Here is a 16,661-nt window from a genome sequence, read left to right as displayed (position 1 = left end):
GGAAGACTGCCGTATCGACTTCCGGCATCTGAACATCAACCTGATAGAATAACAAGCTATCAACCATTCAGAGCAGGGCTCTCTTGGGCTTTCACACATATCTGGGTTCTGCTGGAGAGGATCCTTGGACAGGCAGCTATGCAGTTATTAATAAACCAGTACGATTTCTTCCAGCTCGAGTACTGAGGCTTTGTTGTCTCTATTTGTTACTCACTGTGGTGATAAAGGACCCAGGTTTATATCTAACTAGTTTCAAAGCCCATTTCTAAAAATGGGCCTTGAAAGGGGAGAAGGGGGAAGGGGAAAGGAGAGAGGAGGGCCCCCGGCCGCGGCAGCTTACCTGGTGGTCCGGGCGGGTCCGCAGCTTGCAGAGGCCGGGCCGTTGGGCAGGCGCGCAGGCCGTTCTGGACAGGGGCGGACGTTCGCGCAGCCTTCTTGCAGGGAGCCCCCGGCAGCCGCACTCTGCGCGACTGCCGGGGGCTCGCTCGGGTGGCGGCTTGATCGCGGCAAGAGGCGCAAAGCGCCTCTTGCCGCGTCAGGCCACTGGGCAGGGAGCCCCCGGCAGCCGTGCTCTGTGCGGCTGCCGGGGGCTCCCTTGCGGCCGGCCTGACAGGCCAGTGGCAAAGGGAGCAACTGCGAGCCGCGCTGTGCGCGGCTCGCAGTTGCTGGGGCTGGGAATCGGAGGGACCAATCGGCAGGCGCGATTGGTCCCTCCGATTGTCTGTCCAGAGGCAGGGTCCAATCCGGACCCTTCCTCATCACGGACACATCCCGCCCTAGAACCCCTTAGCCTTTTATTTAGTCCGTGGCGCCTGGCGCCATGGGCGATTTAAAGATTCCAAAGGAGGCAAAAAAATGTGGATGAATTGAACCACAAAATGGAGCTAGAAACTGAGGGAAGACATGGCAGCTGTCAGGAAAAGGAAAGAAGAAATAGTGGGGGAGGGAATACAGCGGAAAATGACATGCCCTCACAAGTCCCCCACACATTCAAGTCTAAGACTACTGATTTCAGTGGACTTTGGCTCCAGGAACTTTGTACAGGATTGCACTGTAACAAGACTAAATATCTGCATTACCGTGATCTCAAAAGTTCCATCAATCTGGGCTAATTCACTATGATCCATAACCATGCCATTTTCCAGTCTACTTTACCTCTGCTGCTGCATCTTTTGTCTTCTAGTTTGGTGAATAGTAGCCACATTCTTCACTTTCGGTAGCGGTTCTAGTTCCATGCTAACCTGCTTAGCATCCACTGAAATCTAGACAGTGCATAAAGAAATAACCTTTAATACAAAGGTGCAAGGCACAAATAACGTCATCTGATTGCATCTTGCTATGCAACTTATGCCTGAACTGTTTCTCTCTCTCCAGGTCTTCCTAGATAACAGATGAGGCCAATATATGCATGCAGAGTTGAGTGCATCTTGCAACCATCTAAATGGTAGGAAAGGTTTGCTTTTATATGTTCTTCTGAACTGGAGAGAAAGCTGCTATAAGGTGGGGGTAAAAAGTGTTGACAATGTACTCCTGCAGTCAGAATGTGCCCACTGTCAAGCAGACAATAACTCCTGCCAAAGGTTCCTTGCATTAATGAGATGGAATGTGAGTACCACAATTCCCCATTCTCTGGCCTTGAAGCTCCCATGATCTCATTTGCATTCTCTGTCCATCTCATCCCCTTATCGCGTTCTCTGAAACAGTGAGTCATCATGACTAAGTCACCAGAGAGGAGCCTTTTATAACTTCCTAGACCCAAAAAACTGAACCATAGATTTGAAAAGTCAAGAAATGGCTAGAAAAAGGCCAGTTTCATGGTGGTGGTCTCCCAGTCAAGATATTAACCAGGGCTAATCCTGCTTAGATTCTGACATCTGATGAGATGTCATGATAGTTGATTCCACTACTGAACTACTTTTAATGTTAAAGAATGTTTCCTAATATCCAGCCAGTATGCTTCCACCTGTAATTTAAACTCATGATTGTGAGTCCTATCCTTGGCTTCCAACAGAACCGCTGCCTGCCCTCCTCTAAGTGACAGCTTTTCAAACACTTAGAAACAGTGATCATGTCCTTTCTCAATTCCCCTTTTAATCTCTCCCTTCAACTACTGTGACACGTATACCTTTCTGGAAGGAAAAAAAAGGAATAGGGGCAGAAATGACACTAAAGCCTCCGAGGAAATCACTTAAAAGTTTCACGGAAAACTGAGCTCTCTCTAAGCAGTAGACCCAGTGGGAAGGGGACAGCATCTAGTTAGAACATAGGTGCATACATGTGCTAAGGTAGCATAGGGTGCATCAGCTTTCAGTTTTCTCTCAAGAATTGGATACATTTGCAATTTTGCCTGTAGAATACTAAGGCATTTGTAACTTGAATTAAAAAATATTAAATATTGCAATTTGATATGCTAAGTTATAAGTGATACATTATAAATTGTTGAAGCAATAAAATTAGGACAGAAAGTATTGCTTATATTTCATTCCCCTCCCCACCCACAATTTCTGGAAATTTTATGACTATGAGCAACACTTGAAGTTCTCCTTTTCATTGCAGTTTAATATATATTGAGTAACACAGACAGAAGTGTGCAAACAGATGAGTGTTTCCTCACGCACTGCCGTAATGCTTGTGTCTTCCTATGGAAGCATACTTTCATCATGATGCTCAAAGAAATTACCTGTAAAAACTGGCATCCTATAACCACGACAGAACTCAGTTCTGCATCTCATGAGGGAACACATGTTCTCATTTATTTGGAAAAATGAATTCTTACCCCTTTAAAAACACCACTAATGGCCTGAGCACAAAGCGGATTTTTGCAGGTGAGCAGCAGATCAAACAAAACTCCTAGTATTTTTTGCTGAACCTTCCCATCTGGCACAGCAGCAAAGAATGGCTTCGTAATCTAGAAATGACATTGTATTGGTGGTTATTTTACAGTGCATGAAATATTTATTGTGCATTAGTCATATATTCTGAAAGGAAAAAAACATTATTGTTCCTACTTCACACAACTGAAGTTGAAAAGTAACTGCTAGTACCACTTTGTGAAGCCCTAGTGATTTGAACCTGGATCGTGCAAACATAATCATAAAACTGTTTCCTACACAGAACATTATTTATTTAAAATGCTTGTACCCTACTTTTGTCCTGCACTGCAGAACATTTAAGTACACAGTCCTGAATTACTACAAAATGCCTTAAAATGTTTGAACTATCTTGTTTAAGAATGCAATTAGAATGACCATGAGAATGGAATTTGAAAGCATGCAGACTCAAAGTCAATTTTCAAAAATTTATTCAGTTACATTATTTGCAGTCTGCCTTTTTCACAGGAACTCAAGGTGGTTTGCACACAGTGAGTCAATACGATGGACAAAATGTGACAATCAATAACCAGCGCTTTAGGATTTTAGAAGTCTGGAACCACCAGAAAAGAACTGAAGCCTTGCGTAAGTGTTTACATGACACATTACTCAGTAGAGAAAGTATATAAATATGAACCTATTTGCAACAAGCTACACACAGCAGTATAGACCTCAGCCCCTAACCAATTATCCAAGCAAGTTTGTAAAAGCATTTTGTACAGTGCAACCCTATTATCTGCCCAGAAAAGCCCTCCTGAATAGTTCAGTTTTGTAGTTTGCAGAAAGCCAGGAGAGTGGAAGCTTTCTCAACCTCCTCAGGGAAACCATTCCACAACAGCTACCATAGAGAAGGTACATGTACCAGCCGTTGTTGATTTTGATTTTGCCTGTGGGGCATGTTGGCACCTGCTGACTTGAGTCAAGTAGTTGTGACAGAACACACACACACAGAGCCAGTCCCACAAATAGTAGGGACCAAGGCCATGAAGGGATCTGTACGTGATAGCCAACGTCTTAAACCAGGGGCAGCCAATGGAGCATCTGCGGAATGCGAGCAATATGCACCCTCCATCTAGCTCCTGTTAATAGCCGAACAGGACATTTTGGATTACCCAGAATCTTAGAGTTGCATTACATTAGCCTAGTCTTGATGTTATGGTGGCGTAAATCCAGGTGGCCAGGTCAGCCATATTAAGGTACAGAGCCATCTCATGGGCTAGGCTGAGTTGGAAAAGAGCATTTTTTTGCAGCTGCATGAACTTGCTTTCTCCAGTAATAAAGCTGGATTCAGTATGACCCCAAGGGTAAGCTGAAGTCCAACAAAAGTGGAGAGAATGGTGTCCCTCAAGACCTCATCCTTTTGAACCAGCATTATCTCTGTCTTTTCAAGGTTTAGTTTCAATTTGTTCACTTTGAGCCAGATAACTGCCATGCCCAGATAGTGATTCAGGACCTCTGCAACATCACTAGGAGATTTGAATAAGGTTATTTACAGCTGAGTATCACCAGCATATTGATGACAGACAACCTCAGAGCTACAAATTATTTGTTTTAAGGGCTTTACATAGAGACTGAAAAGCATGGGAGAGAGAACTGCACCGTGTAGAACTCCACAAGATAGATTCCACACCAATGGCAACTGATTTCTGAAAGAGTTACACAGATTTATTGCCAACATATGAGTGTGTATAGAATGGGGGGTGCACTACAGTTTAGACCACCAAGGATTACAAATATATATATTTGTATATATATATTTCCCCCTTCAAGGATCGCTGCCTTGTTGTGGCAAGGGGGCTTGCGTAGTTCAGTGAAGCTATGAGCTATGCCGTGCAGGGCCACCCAAGACGGACAGGTCATAGCTGAGAGCTCTGACAAAAGGTGATCCACTGGAGAAGGAAATGGCAAACCACTCCAGTATCTTTGCCATGAAAACTCTATGGACAGTTCCAATAGGCATAACGATATGACGCTGGAAGATGAGCCCCTCAGGTCGGAAGGTGTCCAATATGCTACTGGGGATGAGCAGACGGCTAGTACGAGTAGCGCCAGAATGAATGAAGCGGCTGGGCCAAAGCCGAAAGGACGCTCAGTTGTGGAAGTAACTGGTGGCGAAAAGACAGTCCGATGCTGTAAAGATTTTTATTCCATAGGAACCTGGAACGTCAGATCCATGAATCAAGGCAAGCTGGACGTGGTTAAACAAGAAATGACAAGACTGAACATCGACATTTTAGGAATCAGTGAACTAAAATGGACAGGAATGGGTGAATTTAATTCAGATGACCATCAGGTATACTACTGTGGACAAGAATCTCGCAGAAGAAATGGAGTAGCCTTCATAATCAATAAGAGAGTAGGAAAAGCAGTCTTGGGATACAATCCCCAAAATGACAGAATGATCTCAGTTCGAATCCAAGGCAAACCATTCAACATCACAGTGATCCAGGTCTACGCCCCAACCACTGCTGCTGAAGAGGATGAAGTTGATCAGTTCTATGAAGCCCTACAACACCTTCTAGAAGCAACGCCCAAAAATGATGTGCTTATCATCATGGGGGATTGGAATGCTAAAGTAGGAAGCCAAAAGATAACCGGGATAACAGGCAAGTTTGGCCTTGGAGTACAAAATGAAGCAGGGCACAGGCTGGTAGAATTTTGTCAAGAGAATACAATGGTCATAGCAAACACTCTTTTCCAGCAACCCAAGAGACGACTCTACACATGGACATCACCAGACGGTCAACACAGAAATCAGATTGACTATGTGCTCTGCAGCCAAAGATGGAAAAGTTCTATCCAGTCAATAAAAACAAGACCAGGAGCTGATTGTGGTTCAGATCATGAGCTTCTTGTTGCAAAATTTAGGCTTAAATTGAAGAAAGTAGGGAAAAGCACTAGGCCACTCAGGTATGAACTAAATCATATCCCCGACGAATACACAGTGGAGGTGACAAATAGATTTAAGGAATTAGATCTGATAGACAGAGTGCCTGTAGAACTATGGACGGAGGTTCGCAACATTGTACAAGAGGTAGCAACTAAAACCATCCCAAAGAAAAAGAAATGCAAGAAATCAAAATGGCTGTCTGAGGAAGCTTTACAAATAGCTAAGGAGAGAAGGGAAGTGAAAGGCAAGGGAGAAAGAGAAAGATACACCCAATTGAATGCAGAATTCCAGAGAAAAGCTAGAAGAGATAAGAATGCCTTCTTAAATGAACAGTGCAAACAAATAGAAGAAAACAATAGAATGGGGAGGACCAGAGATCTTTTCAAGAAAATTGGAGATATGAAGAGAACGTTTCATGCAAAGATGGGTATGATAAGGGACCAAAATGGTAGGGACCTCACAGAAGCAGAAGAGATTAAACAAAGGTGGCAAAATTATACAGAAGAACTATACAAGAGCGAGCTTAACATCCCTGATGGCCACAATGGGGTAGTTACTGACCTGGAGCCAGACATCCTGGAATGTGAAGTCAAATGGGCCTTAGAAAGTCTGAGCAACAATAAAGCTAGTGGTAGTGACAGCATTCCAGTTGAACTATTCAAAATCTTAAAGGACGATGCAGTAAAAGTGCTACACTCAATATGCCAGCAAATTTGGAAAACTCAACAATGGCCACAGGATTGGAAAAGGTCAGTTTACATTCCAATCCCAAAGAAGGGCAATGCCAAAGAATGTTCAAACTACCGCACCATTGCACTAATTTCTCATGCTAGCAAAGTTATGCTCAAAATCCTACAAGCTAGGCTCCAGCAATATGTGGACCGAGAACTTCCAGAAGTACAGGCAGGATTTCGAAAAGGCAGAGGAACTAGAGATCAAATTGCCAACATACGCTGGATCATGGAGAAAGCTAGGGAGTACCAGAAGAACGTCTACTTCTGCTTCATTGACTATGCAAAAGCCTTTGATTGTGTGGAGCACAACAAATTGTGGCAAGTTCTTAAAGAGATGGGAATACCAGAGCATCTTATTTGTCTCTTGAGAAATTTATATGCAGGTCAAGAAGCAACAGTGAGAACTGAACATGGAATCACTGACTGGTTCAAAATTGAGAAAGGAGTTCGGCAAGGCTGTATACTGTCGCCTTGCCTATTTAACTTGTATGCAGAGCACATCATGAGAAATGCGGGATTAGAGGAGTCACAAATTGGGATCAAGATTGCAGGGAGAAATATCAACAACCTCAGATATGCAGATGATACCACTCTAATGGCAGAAAGTGAAGAGGAACTAAAGAGCCTGTTGATGCGGGTGAAGGAGGAGAGTGCAAAAGTTGGCTTGAAACTCAACATCAAGAAAACAAAGATCATGGCATCCGGCCCTCTCAATTCCTGGCAAATAGAAGGGGAAGAAATGGAGATAGTGACAGATTTTATTTTCCTGGGCTCCAAGATCACTGCAGATGGGGACTGCAGCAAAGAAATTAAAAGACGCTTGCTCCTGGGGAGGAAAGCTATGGCAAATCTAGACAGCATCCTAAAAAGCAGAGACATCACCCTGCCAACAAAAGTGCGTTTAGTCAAGGCTATGGTCTTCCCAGTTGCAATGTATGGCTGCGAAAGTTGGACCATAAGGAAGGCCGAGCGTCAAAGAATTGAGGCTTTTGAACTTTGGTGCTGGAGAAGACTCTTGCGAGTCCCTTGGACTGCAAGGCGAACAAACCGGTCAGTCCTAGAGGAGATCAGCCCTGACTGCTCTTTAGAAGGCCAGATCCTGAAGATGAAACTCAAATATTTTGGCCACCTCATGAGAAGGAAGGACTCCCTGGAGAAGAGCCTAATGCTGGGAGCGATCGAGGGCAAAAGAAGAAGGGGACGACAGAAAATGAGGTGGCTGGATGGAGTCACTGAAGCAGTAGGTGCAAATTTAAATGGACTCCGGGGAATGGTAGAGGACAGGAAGGCCTGGAGGATCATTGTCCATGGGGTCGCGATGGGTCGGACACGACTTCGCACATAACAACAACAATATATATATTTGTATATATAACTATATACATATATTTGGTGAAATAAGCACAACTGGCTACTTTGGAACATTAAAAGAAGATTACACAAAAGGATAATTCTATCAATGGCCATTAGTCAGGATAGCTTCATGTGACTGCCATGTTCAGAGACAGTTTACCTATGAATGCCAACTGCCTCTCTGTGGCAATGATGGATCTTCTGAGGAACCTGGTTGGCCATTACTGGAAGGTGAATGTGAAGGGCCGTCAGTTTGATTCAACAAGGGTGTTCCAAGCGTGATAGTGCAACTTCTGTTAACTTATAAACTGGTCCTCATAGATCACATCTAATAGACAGAGCATGAGCTCACTTGACGGTGCAGCAAGATGTTGGCTGCAAATTACATGTGTGAACCAAGATCTCCAATGCCCTTCTAAAGTGTAACCAATGAAGCTACTTTGGACATATAAAACGTCAGGCCTGTCAGTAGCATTCAGGCCTTTAGGAGCCTGGAGATAGGTTTGCAGGGAGCAATTACACTCTCTCTGTTGTACTTTTTAGAAACACGCTTTATTGTCTGAACTTCAGTAACAGACAATAGAAATTTGAATAGATACTTAAGAAAAATCTGCTGAACTTCGGATTCAGAATCTATACAAAGCATTTAGACCATAGACAACCATCTCTTTATAACACACAAAGGTATCCTGCCCTTTAAGCAGTAATGAAAAGCACATGCAATCCTAACTGCTGAAGAGCTTTTGCACCAAATGGGCTTTTTAAGGCAGAAGGGGAAAAAATTCACTACGGGCTTCATTAAAAATGGACCAAGCACTTTCAAAGACACAGGGAGTTCTTTCTATAAATGAATGTGTCAGTATAGTTTGACAGGGCATACGCTCATCTGATCTCTCAGCTACCTGCCACTGCAAATGTTCTGCTAACAATGATCATACAGATGTTTTGGGGCAAGCAAGGAATGAAGGCAACAGTCTTCCTCTGGTGTATACCTCCTTTGGGCTCGCAGCATATACACACTGGGGAGTGTCAGATCATTTGCTTTTAAGATGATGATAACATGCCTGTTCCACTGGAGCAAGGCCTCTGGCACCAGTAGAAGCCCCCGACATTAGTGCAATGGAACCCTTGGCTCCGACCTTGAGTTTTGCATTATAAGAGAACAATGGGAACAATGTACTATAAGAGAACAATGGAAAATTGAAAGTGGCGAAAATGGGGATAGAAAACCACTACCAGTGGTACAGTGATCTGAGAGAAATCTTTTGTCCATGAAGACGGGCCTTCTCATTTTTTAAGGACTTACATGGCAATTTCCATTGTCAAATACTGTAATTAAAAGGGGTCTCTTTCTCACCTGCTCAAGTGCTCTAATCTGGAAAGCAGAAAGTCCTTTGTAGGTTTCTTGGGAGATGTGTAGGCATTTGATGAACAAATCTAGACACTTTTCATTTGTGCACAAGAGTGCAGCTGCGTGCTGATTATACTTCCCAAGAATGGCATGCAAAAGAAGAGCCTCGTCTTTTAGCAACCAATCTGGTCTGATAAGAGCTTTTTCCAGTAGTTGATCCAGGACAGGAAGCAAGCGAGAAAGCACCTCCTGAAGGTAGATGAGAGAAGCAAGTGGTTTTCAAAACCAAGAAGCATTTTAAAAGAACACAAAGGAATGTCTTAAGCAGTATCCCTTCCTCCCCCAATTCATGCTTTTCAGTCAGTGATCATAAATCTCAGTTATTCAGACTATTTATTAGTATATCAGCCACTGCAATTTACATTCATGGAAACCCAGGCATCATTGCAACAATTCAAATTATGACAGTGTTGCAAATTATGTTACACTAGAGGCAAAGCCTCACTTGGAAGCTGGCAACCCTGAGAGGAGGTCTCTCTGTGCACAGCAGTCTTTACCAACTGAGGTTCAAGCACACCTAGGAAGTGTGGAATTCCAGAACATGAACCTACATCTATCAGGCAACTTACTTCCTCTCTGCAATGGTTCGGGTACTATGTGGCTAGCTGGGTGGCAGTGGAGGCATTATACCCTTTTGAGGCCCCACTTTCAAACCTCAAGGAATATTTCCAGACCAGAGACAGCCAACCTCCAGTTGGGTCCTGGAGAACTCCTTTAATTACTGCTTATCTCTAGTCTATAAAGATCTCCCAGGAAAAAATGGCTGCTTTGGAGAAGGGACTCTAGCATTGTACCTCATTGAAATTTAGGGAGGCCAGCCTCCAGATGGGATCTGAGGATCCCCCTCGAAGTACAGTTCATCTCCAGGCAGTTAGGCTGAAGGGAAAGCTCTCCCCCCTCATGCTTGTCCCTTCAAAAAGGCACCCCTGCATTGCTCTCAGCATGACACACACACAGAGGCAGACAGACAGTGGACTATGAGGCCTGCACCCTTTTGAGGCTCCACTTCCAAATCACAAGGAATATTTCCAAATTGAGGGTCACCAACCTCCAGGTGGGGCCTGGAGATTTACTGGTATGACAACCCATCTCCAGACTGTAAAGATCAGCTCCCCAGGCAGAAACGGCTGCTATGGAGGGTGGACTCTGAAGCATGGTGCCTTTCTGAAGTCCCACCTCCAAACCTCACTTTCCCTGGGCTCAGCTAGTTACATTACTTCTACATTACATACATTAGTTAGTGTGCTACAGAATAGTCATCTGTGAAGCCGATGTTTGAAAAGTATTTGTATGTTGTACATGGTAAATCTTTGTTCCTCTTAATATCTGTGAAACAGCCTGGGGGAGGAACGTGTCCGGCTGTCCGAGTTGGAATAGGGCCAATCAGGGTACAGGCAGCAAAGCTGATTGTCCCTGCACCTACAGCTCCCACACTCCCTCCCTGGACACTAGCCACTTTGCTCTCAGACGCTGTAGGAGCCAGCGCATGAGAGAGAGACACACAGAGACCCTTGCCAAACCGCTAAAGAGCCCTGGTTACCTGCTATGGCTCCTGCTGCGAGGGAGGGAGGGAGGGAGAGAGAGAGAGAGAGAGAGAGAGATCTGCACCTGCCGGTGTCCCCTGGGCCCTAGGGCCCATTGCATTCGTGGTTGCAATGGTCTTTCTTGCTAGTTAAACTATATTTTTTAAAGCTTGGGGCATGCTTGGGCCAACATACTGCGCATGCACAATGTGTCATATGCAGTCTGGACACCTAATTATCTTGTTCCAAGGAACCAAGTACATAATAAAGTTTTTGAATGCCGCACCACCCCCCAAGAGCTGGAGGACATAGCACATTTATATAAACTTTGACTTAAAGTGCATCACTTACCTTGCCATTGATTTCTTGAAGAATTCTCATCACATTTCGTGCAACATATGATGGACATCTGATGTCTTGTACACATTCTAGTAAGGCTTCCAGTGCTTCTGATAGCTTCTGCTGTGGAATCTTGTCCTTATGCGGGACATGCAGATCCCCAAACAGACTACCTAGGCCCTGGCATTGAGAAAAAGGAAATGTCACTGAGGAATTATTCATCATACCGTCTTTTGTTGAATAAAATTTTGTTTTCAACTGCAGTTACAATAAAAGTAGTGACACCCGGGCTCTCACAGGTATATGGGACACATACCTGCTTTGGAGTTCTTTAATACATCTCCTTCCCTATCTCACAAACACACACACACATACACACAAACCCCTTCCCTTCCCACTTCCTCTCTCTCCTTCCCCGATCTATTCCCCAGTCCCTCTGCCCCCAGACATGCATGCACACACACACAAACATGCATACAAAGAGTCCTCCCCCTCTTTCCTTACCTCTTCTCCCAGGAGGGCCCCAGACTCCTCCGGCCTGGAGGGCAGTGCCTGGGCCTGTGCTGGCATTGCAGCCTGCGCTCCAGCCCTCACAGACTTAGAAGGCAGCCACCCTGCCCCCAGGAACCACTCAGCTTCCAACCGGCCACCCAGAGGCCTCCCCACCACCAGACTCCCTGCTCCCTCCCTTCACTTCTGCGTTGCCTCACAATGTCCCCTGGCCTCAAGCAGGATGGCACTGGCCCATCCTCCTCCTGCAATGGCCTGCACTGCCCCAGGTGGCTACCTGCTGCGGCACCGCACAGCTGCCCCAGCCTCTTCTGGTGCACTCCCTGGGGTGGAAGTATGGACGCCATGTCTGTACCCATTTCTGTCCCAGGGGAGCCAGAAGATGTGTCCCACATCAAAAAGCACCTTACAACCTCTGGATACTTGAACTTGTGCATACTATACAATGAAAGATGTGGTAAAAGAACTTTAACAAACACAACAGATCCTACTCTCCAAGTGTACCAAGTGTCTTCCTGTCCGTACCAGCATAATTCTATCTGGCATTATATCAATACCCTTTCCTCTTGTCATCATAGACTCCCCCACTTCTAAAAATACCAGCCTTGTTGTCCAGGGCTTCCTCACACACAATGAACCACAAAGGGCTGCTTCCCCCATGGTATTCTGAAATGCATCACTGCATGCATGTGAATGCCACAAGCACAGGAACAATGCAACTCATATTCACCTGGCCCTCCATCAGAAGGGAGGGCATCCTTTGGAGGGGGAACCCCCCACATGCAACTAACCCCCACTCATGAGGCTACACTATCAACATGTGTACCATAGCCACACTGCAAACTGCTGCAGGGAAACAGCTTAAGCGGCTGGCATCTGGAATCCCAAGTCCTGGAATGTTCTTCAGGCTGGCTTGAAGGAAGCTCTACACTAAGAAGTAGACCAAGCACCTGAACATAGAACCTGCTCCAACAAAGGCAGGAGAAAGACTGGCTCTATGAAAGAAATGGGGAGGGCACTGGCCAAGCCTTCAAAAGGTCTGCCTCCCCGTGGATGGAAAATAGCGGCCCAGCATCTGAATCATCCGGAAGCAAAAGATATTGAGACTCAAAGCAGGCAGGACAAAATGGTTTCCCAAGTGTTACCTGGCTCACGTAAGTCTGGTCAGATATTATCTCTTCTGCTTTCTGAACTAAATAATGCAGAATAGGATGAAACGTAGATTCCTTTACTCCACTAATGGAATGGAGGCAGCTAAGAGCAGCTCTTCTGACTTCGCTCACAGGACTTGCCAAATTAATCAGCAATGATATAGCCACTGCAAGACAATAAAAAGCGAGAAACAACTTTGGTTATTTTTTTAAAGTGCATGTGATATCACTGTTACACAGTACAACCTAGAAGGAAGTCTTTAAAAGTAAACCTTTGCTCTTGGCATTTTAGACACTGCAAGTCCTTTCTTTCTGGGAGGGCAAGACTGCTGGGGATACTGTCTTTGTCCAGGATCTGTCAGTCATCATGTTTATTTATTCTGGGATTTATAGTTCTTTGAAGCACCACTGCAGGACTCAGGCCCTTCTCCACATTAACAGTTTTCATGGGAGAGCTCCTCCTGCTTCCAATTCAGACCTGCGCTTACAAGCAACAGGGGGTGGGATCCAGCCACTTGGTTCAGCCAAAGTCTTCCTTCAGCCTAAGATTCAAGGAAGGCTTCAGACTCTGCTGAACATGGTAGATGGAGCCACTCCAGAAGCTTCTCAATGACTGCACCTGCCTGAGAGAGTCCATTCCCTGTAGCTTTTAGGCAAGCAACTTCACTGTTTAGTTGTTGCAAAAAGCTATCAAGACATTCCTTTTTAAGTGGGTTTAAACTTGTGAAGGATGTGAAAGGCAGGTATTTCTGGGCTGTTGGTGTTGTGCTACTTTAAAAATGTTGATGCTTAGTTGCCATTTGATTGTAAATGGCTGGATTTTCAATAGAAGAGTATCTTACCTCACAAGCCACCTTGAGCTCAAGGAAAGGCAAGACATGAATTTTAAAATAAAATGAATACAGCAAAAGACATGTTATCTGGCATTCATTTAAAGCCCTAGATGGCCTGAGGCAAGGGATGTCTGAAAGATCATCTTCTTCTATACATTCCTGCCTAGGAGTTACGATCACTGGGAGAGGCCATCCTGATTGTCCCACCAAGTAAATAGTCTGGTTTGGGGAGTAAATAAGAGATGGGCTGCTCCACCCTACAATTTTATTATTGACTGTCCTCTTTAAACTGTATCTTTTATGGGTTTTATAATAGCAAATCCATTGTGTTTTTGTAAGGTTTTATTTCTATTTTAAGTGTCCTGCAAAGAGAGAAAGTCTTGAACTGTGAACTGGAGTGGCTAAATAATCAGATGTACCAGATAGCCATGCTTACTGCTCTGCCTCACCACCCTACCCAAACAAATCTGCCATGAAGAACTCTCAACTCATTGGGGACATCACAGTGACAGCCCCTACATCTGGCACAGTCTTCCCCAACCCCCTCTGAACCACAAGGCCATCCATCCTATGCAGTGGGCAGACAAGTGGCCTGGTTGCCTAGGAATCCTCCCACAGTACTGGCTCTTGATAGCTTGAGGCAGGTGGACAGGAGAGAAGATGCCCAACAATGACATCAGCATCCCTGCCCTTTCTCCAATGGAAAAGCAGTTGTGAGAGGGGCTGTGCTTCAGTGGTAGAGCATCTGCTTGGCATATAGATGGTCCCAGGTTCAATCCCCAGCATTCCCAGTTAAAAAGATCATACAGTAGATTATGGAGAAGTCTTTTTCCAGAGACCCTGGAGAGAGTGTTGCTCCCAGACTAAGAAGACAACACTGGCTTTGATGGATTATGGGTTTGATTCAGGAGGTACAGCGTATCAACAAGGAGGAAACTGCAGAAATCTTACCACCATTCCCTGCCAAGCTGCAGTTCCATTTGTGGGGGAGTAAGTGGGGGAGGGGGAATTTCTGCCAATCTTCCCTGTCAGGATGCCTGCAGCCCCCAACATCACATCCATGAAGCTGCCAGTACAGAATCAGACCATCATTCCACCAAGGTCAGCACTGTCTACTCAGACTGATAGCACCTCTCCAGGTTTCAGGTCTTTCCCATCACCCACCATCTGGCCTTTTTTCACTAGAAATGCCAGGCACCAAACCTGGGGCCTTTTGTATGCAAAGAGCCTCTGCTACAGAGGCACGGTCCCACTCCACGCTAATCTCAAAATGCCGTGCCCTATCCCTGAGAGTCCCCCCAAGCCTCAGGAAGCAGCTTGGCAGCCACAGGTGGCTGCTGTAGGAACTAGAAGACAGCAAAGATCCCCTTTGTAAACTTGTTCAGCTTGTGGTATATAAAATCCAAGCAAATTAATTCTTTAAATGGATACTATCTGATTGAATTTACTGACGGGTATAAGAATGAGATTATTTTCAGAAAATCCTTAATGAATACTAGCCCAGAAGTGCCATACACCAGAATATAGAGATAGTGTTACCTCTATCGGTCACAGACTCCATGATCTCCACATAGGTGCATAGCACATTTCATAACTATCACAAAATGGTAAAATAATTCATTCTAGTCACAGTGTTTGGGGTTTCAGCTTGCCTGAACTTTTCTTTAAAACGTTGCATTTTTGATACTTAATCCATAAAACTCTTTTCTGTCAATAAAATTGTGACCTTTCTTTCATGAAGAGGACAATTACAGAGTAAAGTACACTTGCCAAATTCAGCCCTTCTCTTAAAGGCATAACAGCCTGTCAGAGGAGGCCAGGAAAACTTCTACACTTTTGTAGTGTAGTGCAAACTATGTAAAACACAACTCTACAAGAGGGTATTTTTATAAAGGAACAGGCCTGCATTAGAACAAAATGATTCACTAATGAAAACATTTCAATGGAAGAAACGGGACCTTGAGTCTCAGTGAGAAAGGCAGATGATAAATAATATAACATGAAGACCTAAACATAACATAAAGAGGATCTCTTTCCCATAAAGGCAGTTAAAAGCCTGCAGTCCTTCCACTGATTCCACACAGGTCAGAACTATTCTTGCAAAATATGACAGCGTTGAATGGACAGTACCTGGAGAAGCTGCTGATGCCAGCTGCCTCTTCTTTTGTGAAGTTTGTGATGTAAGCATCACACAGCCTATATATAACGCCCGAGTCTGTAGCACAGCATCCACCCCAAAATCAAGTTGATTGGACAGATTGTAATTGTAAGTCCATAAAACTGAAAGAAACTTGAATTGATTCTCTGGCTCTTTAAAGTGTACCTTTAAATTAAAAAAGAGACAGAAATGATTAAATGCATACATCACCATTGGCTTTGCCTTGACTTTGTATACACATCATATCTAAACGGATATGGGATTTCACTGAAGCCGAGGAACACTAATGCACAGTAAAACTGCTGTAAATGAACATTTTTAAAGCAAAATTATTCTTAGTTGTCCTAGGATCACATGCAGCCTTAAATATTGTATATTTTGTAAAACATGGCTATTGGCGGCCGTGCCGGATGCAGGAGTTTAGAGCTCCACCCGGCACCACTGGTTATGAGTGCCTGAAAACTACCAGGCACTCTCCCCCTGGCAATTTTTGGGGGACTGGGGTTAGTTTCCCCCCCCCCTTCCCTTTTGCAGAGTTGGCTCGGCAGCAACCTCAAGGAGGCAGCGGCGCAAAGAAGGAGATAACAGCGGCCTAGCAAAAACGCCAATTAACATCACCGAGCTCGCGTCGGAGGCCACCCCAGCGTGAGTCAGCTATGCTGGGGGAAGGGGACCTACGCAAGCTTGGGGGGTGATTCGAGCTAGTGCCAGACTGCAGCACAGGGTCCCAGGACGGTACGGGGCCCTGTGAAAGATCTTCTCTCCATCTGTTGGGCTGCGCGCCCCTTCCCTAAGCTTGGAGCCCCCAGAGTATCCCTCCCCCATCCAGCTGCAGTGGGGAGAAGAGGAAAATCGGCGCTTGCTGGGAGAGGAGGGTAACACGACGAAA

The 16,661-nt window shown here is 44.9% G+C and overlaps 1 protein-coding gene across 1 annotated transcript in view; it reads right to left on the bottom strand.

The window, feature by feature from the left end:
* The window catches only part of HEATR1 (HEAT repeat containing 1), a 66,494-nt gene that overhangs the window by 24,608 nt on the left and 25,225 nt on the right, over positions 1–16,661 (bottom strand). Inside the window, exons 20-25 of the mRNA XM_077345423.1 lie at positions 15,745–15,937; positions 12,776–12,948; positions 11,133–11,300; positions 9,205–9,447; positions 2,777–2,908; positions 1,156–1,262 (exon numbers count right to left, since the gene is read on the bottom strand). Of these exons, the coding sequence (XP_077201538.1) occupies positions 1,156–1,262; positions 2,777–2,908; positions 9,205–9,447; positions 11,133–11,300; positions 12,776–12,948; positions 15,745–15,937 (1,016 nt within the window). The remainder of the gene's footprint in view (positions 1–1,155; positions 1,263–2,776; positions 2,909–9,204; positions 9,448–11,132; positions 11,301–12,775; positions 12,949–15,744; positions 15,938–16,661) is intronic.

Source organism: Paroedura picta, chromosome 1 (assembly GCF_049243985.1).
Source record: "Paroedura picta isolate Pp20150507F chromosome 1, Ppicta_v3.0, whole genome shotgun sequence".
NCBI classification, from domain to species: domain Eukaryota; kingdom Metazoa; phylum Chordata; class Lepidosauria; order Squamata; family Gekkonidae; genus Paroedura; species Paroedura picta.
The sequence above is the reverse complement of the archived record's forward strand: the minus strand, read 5'-3'. Positions and strand labels throughout refer to the sequence as shown.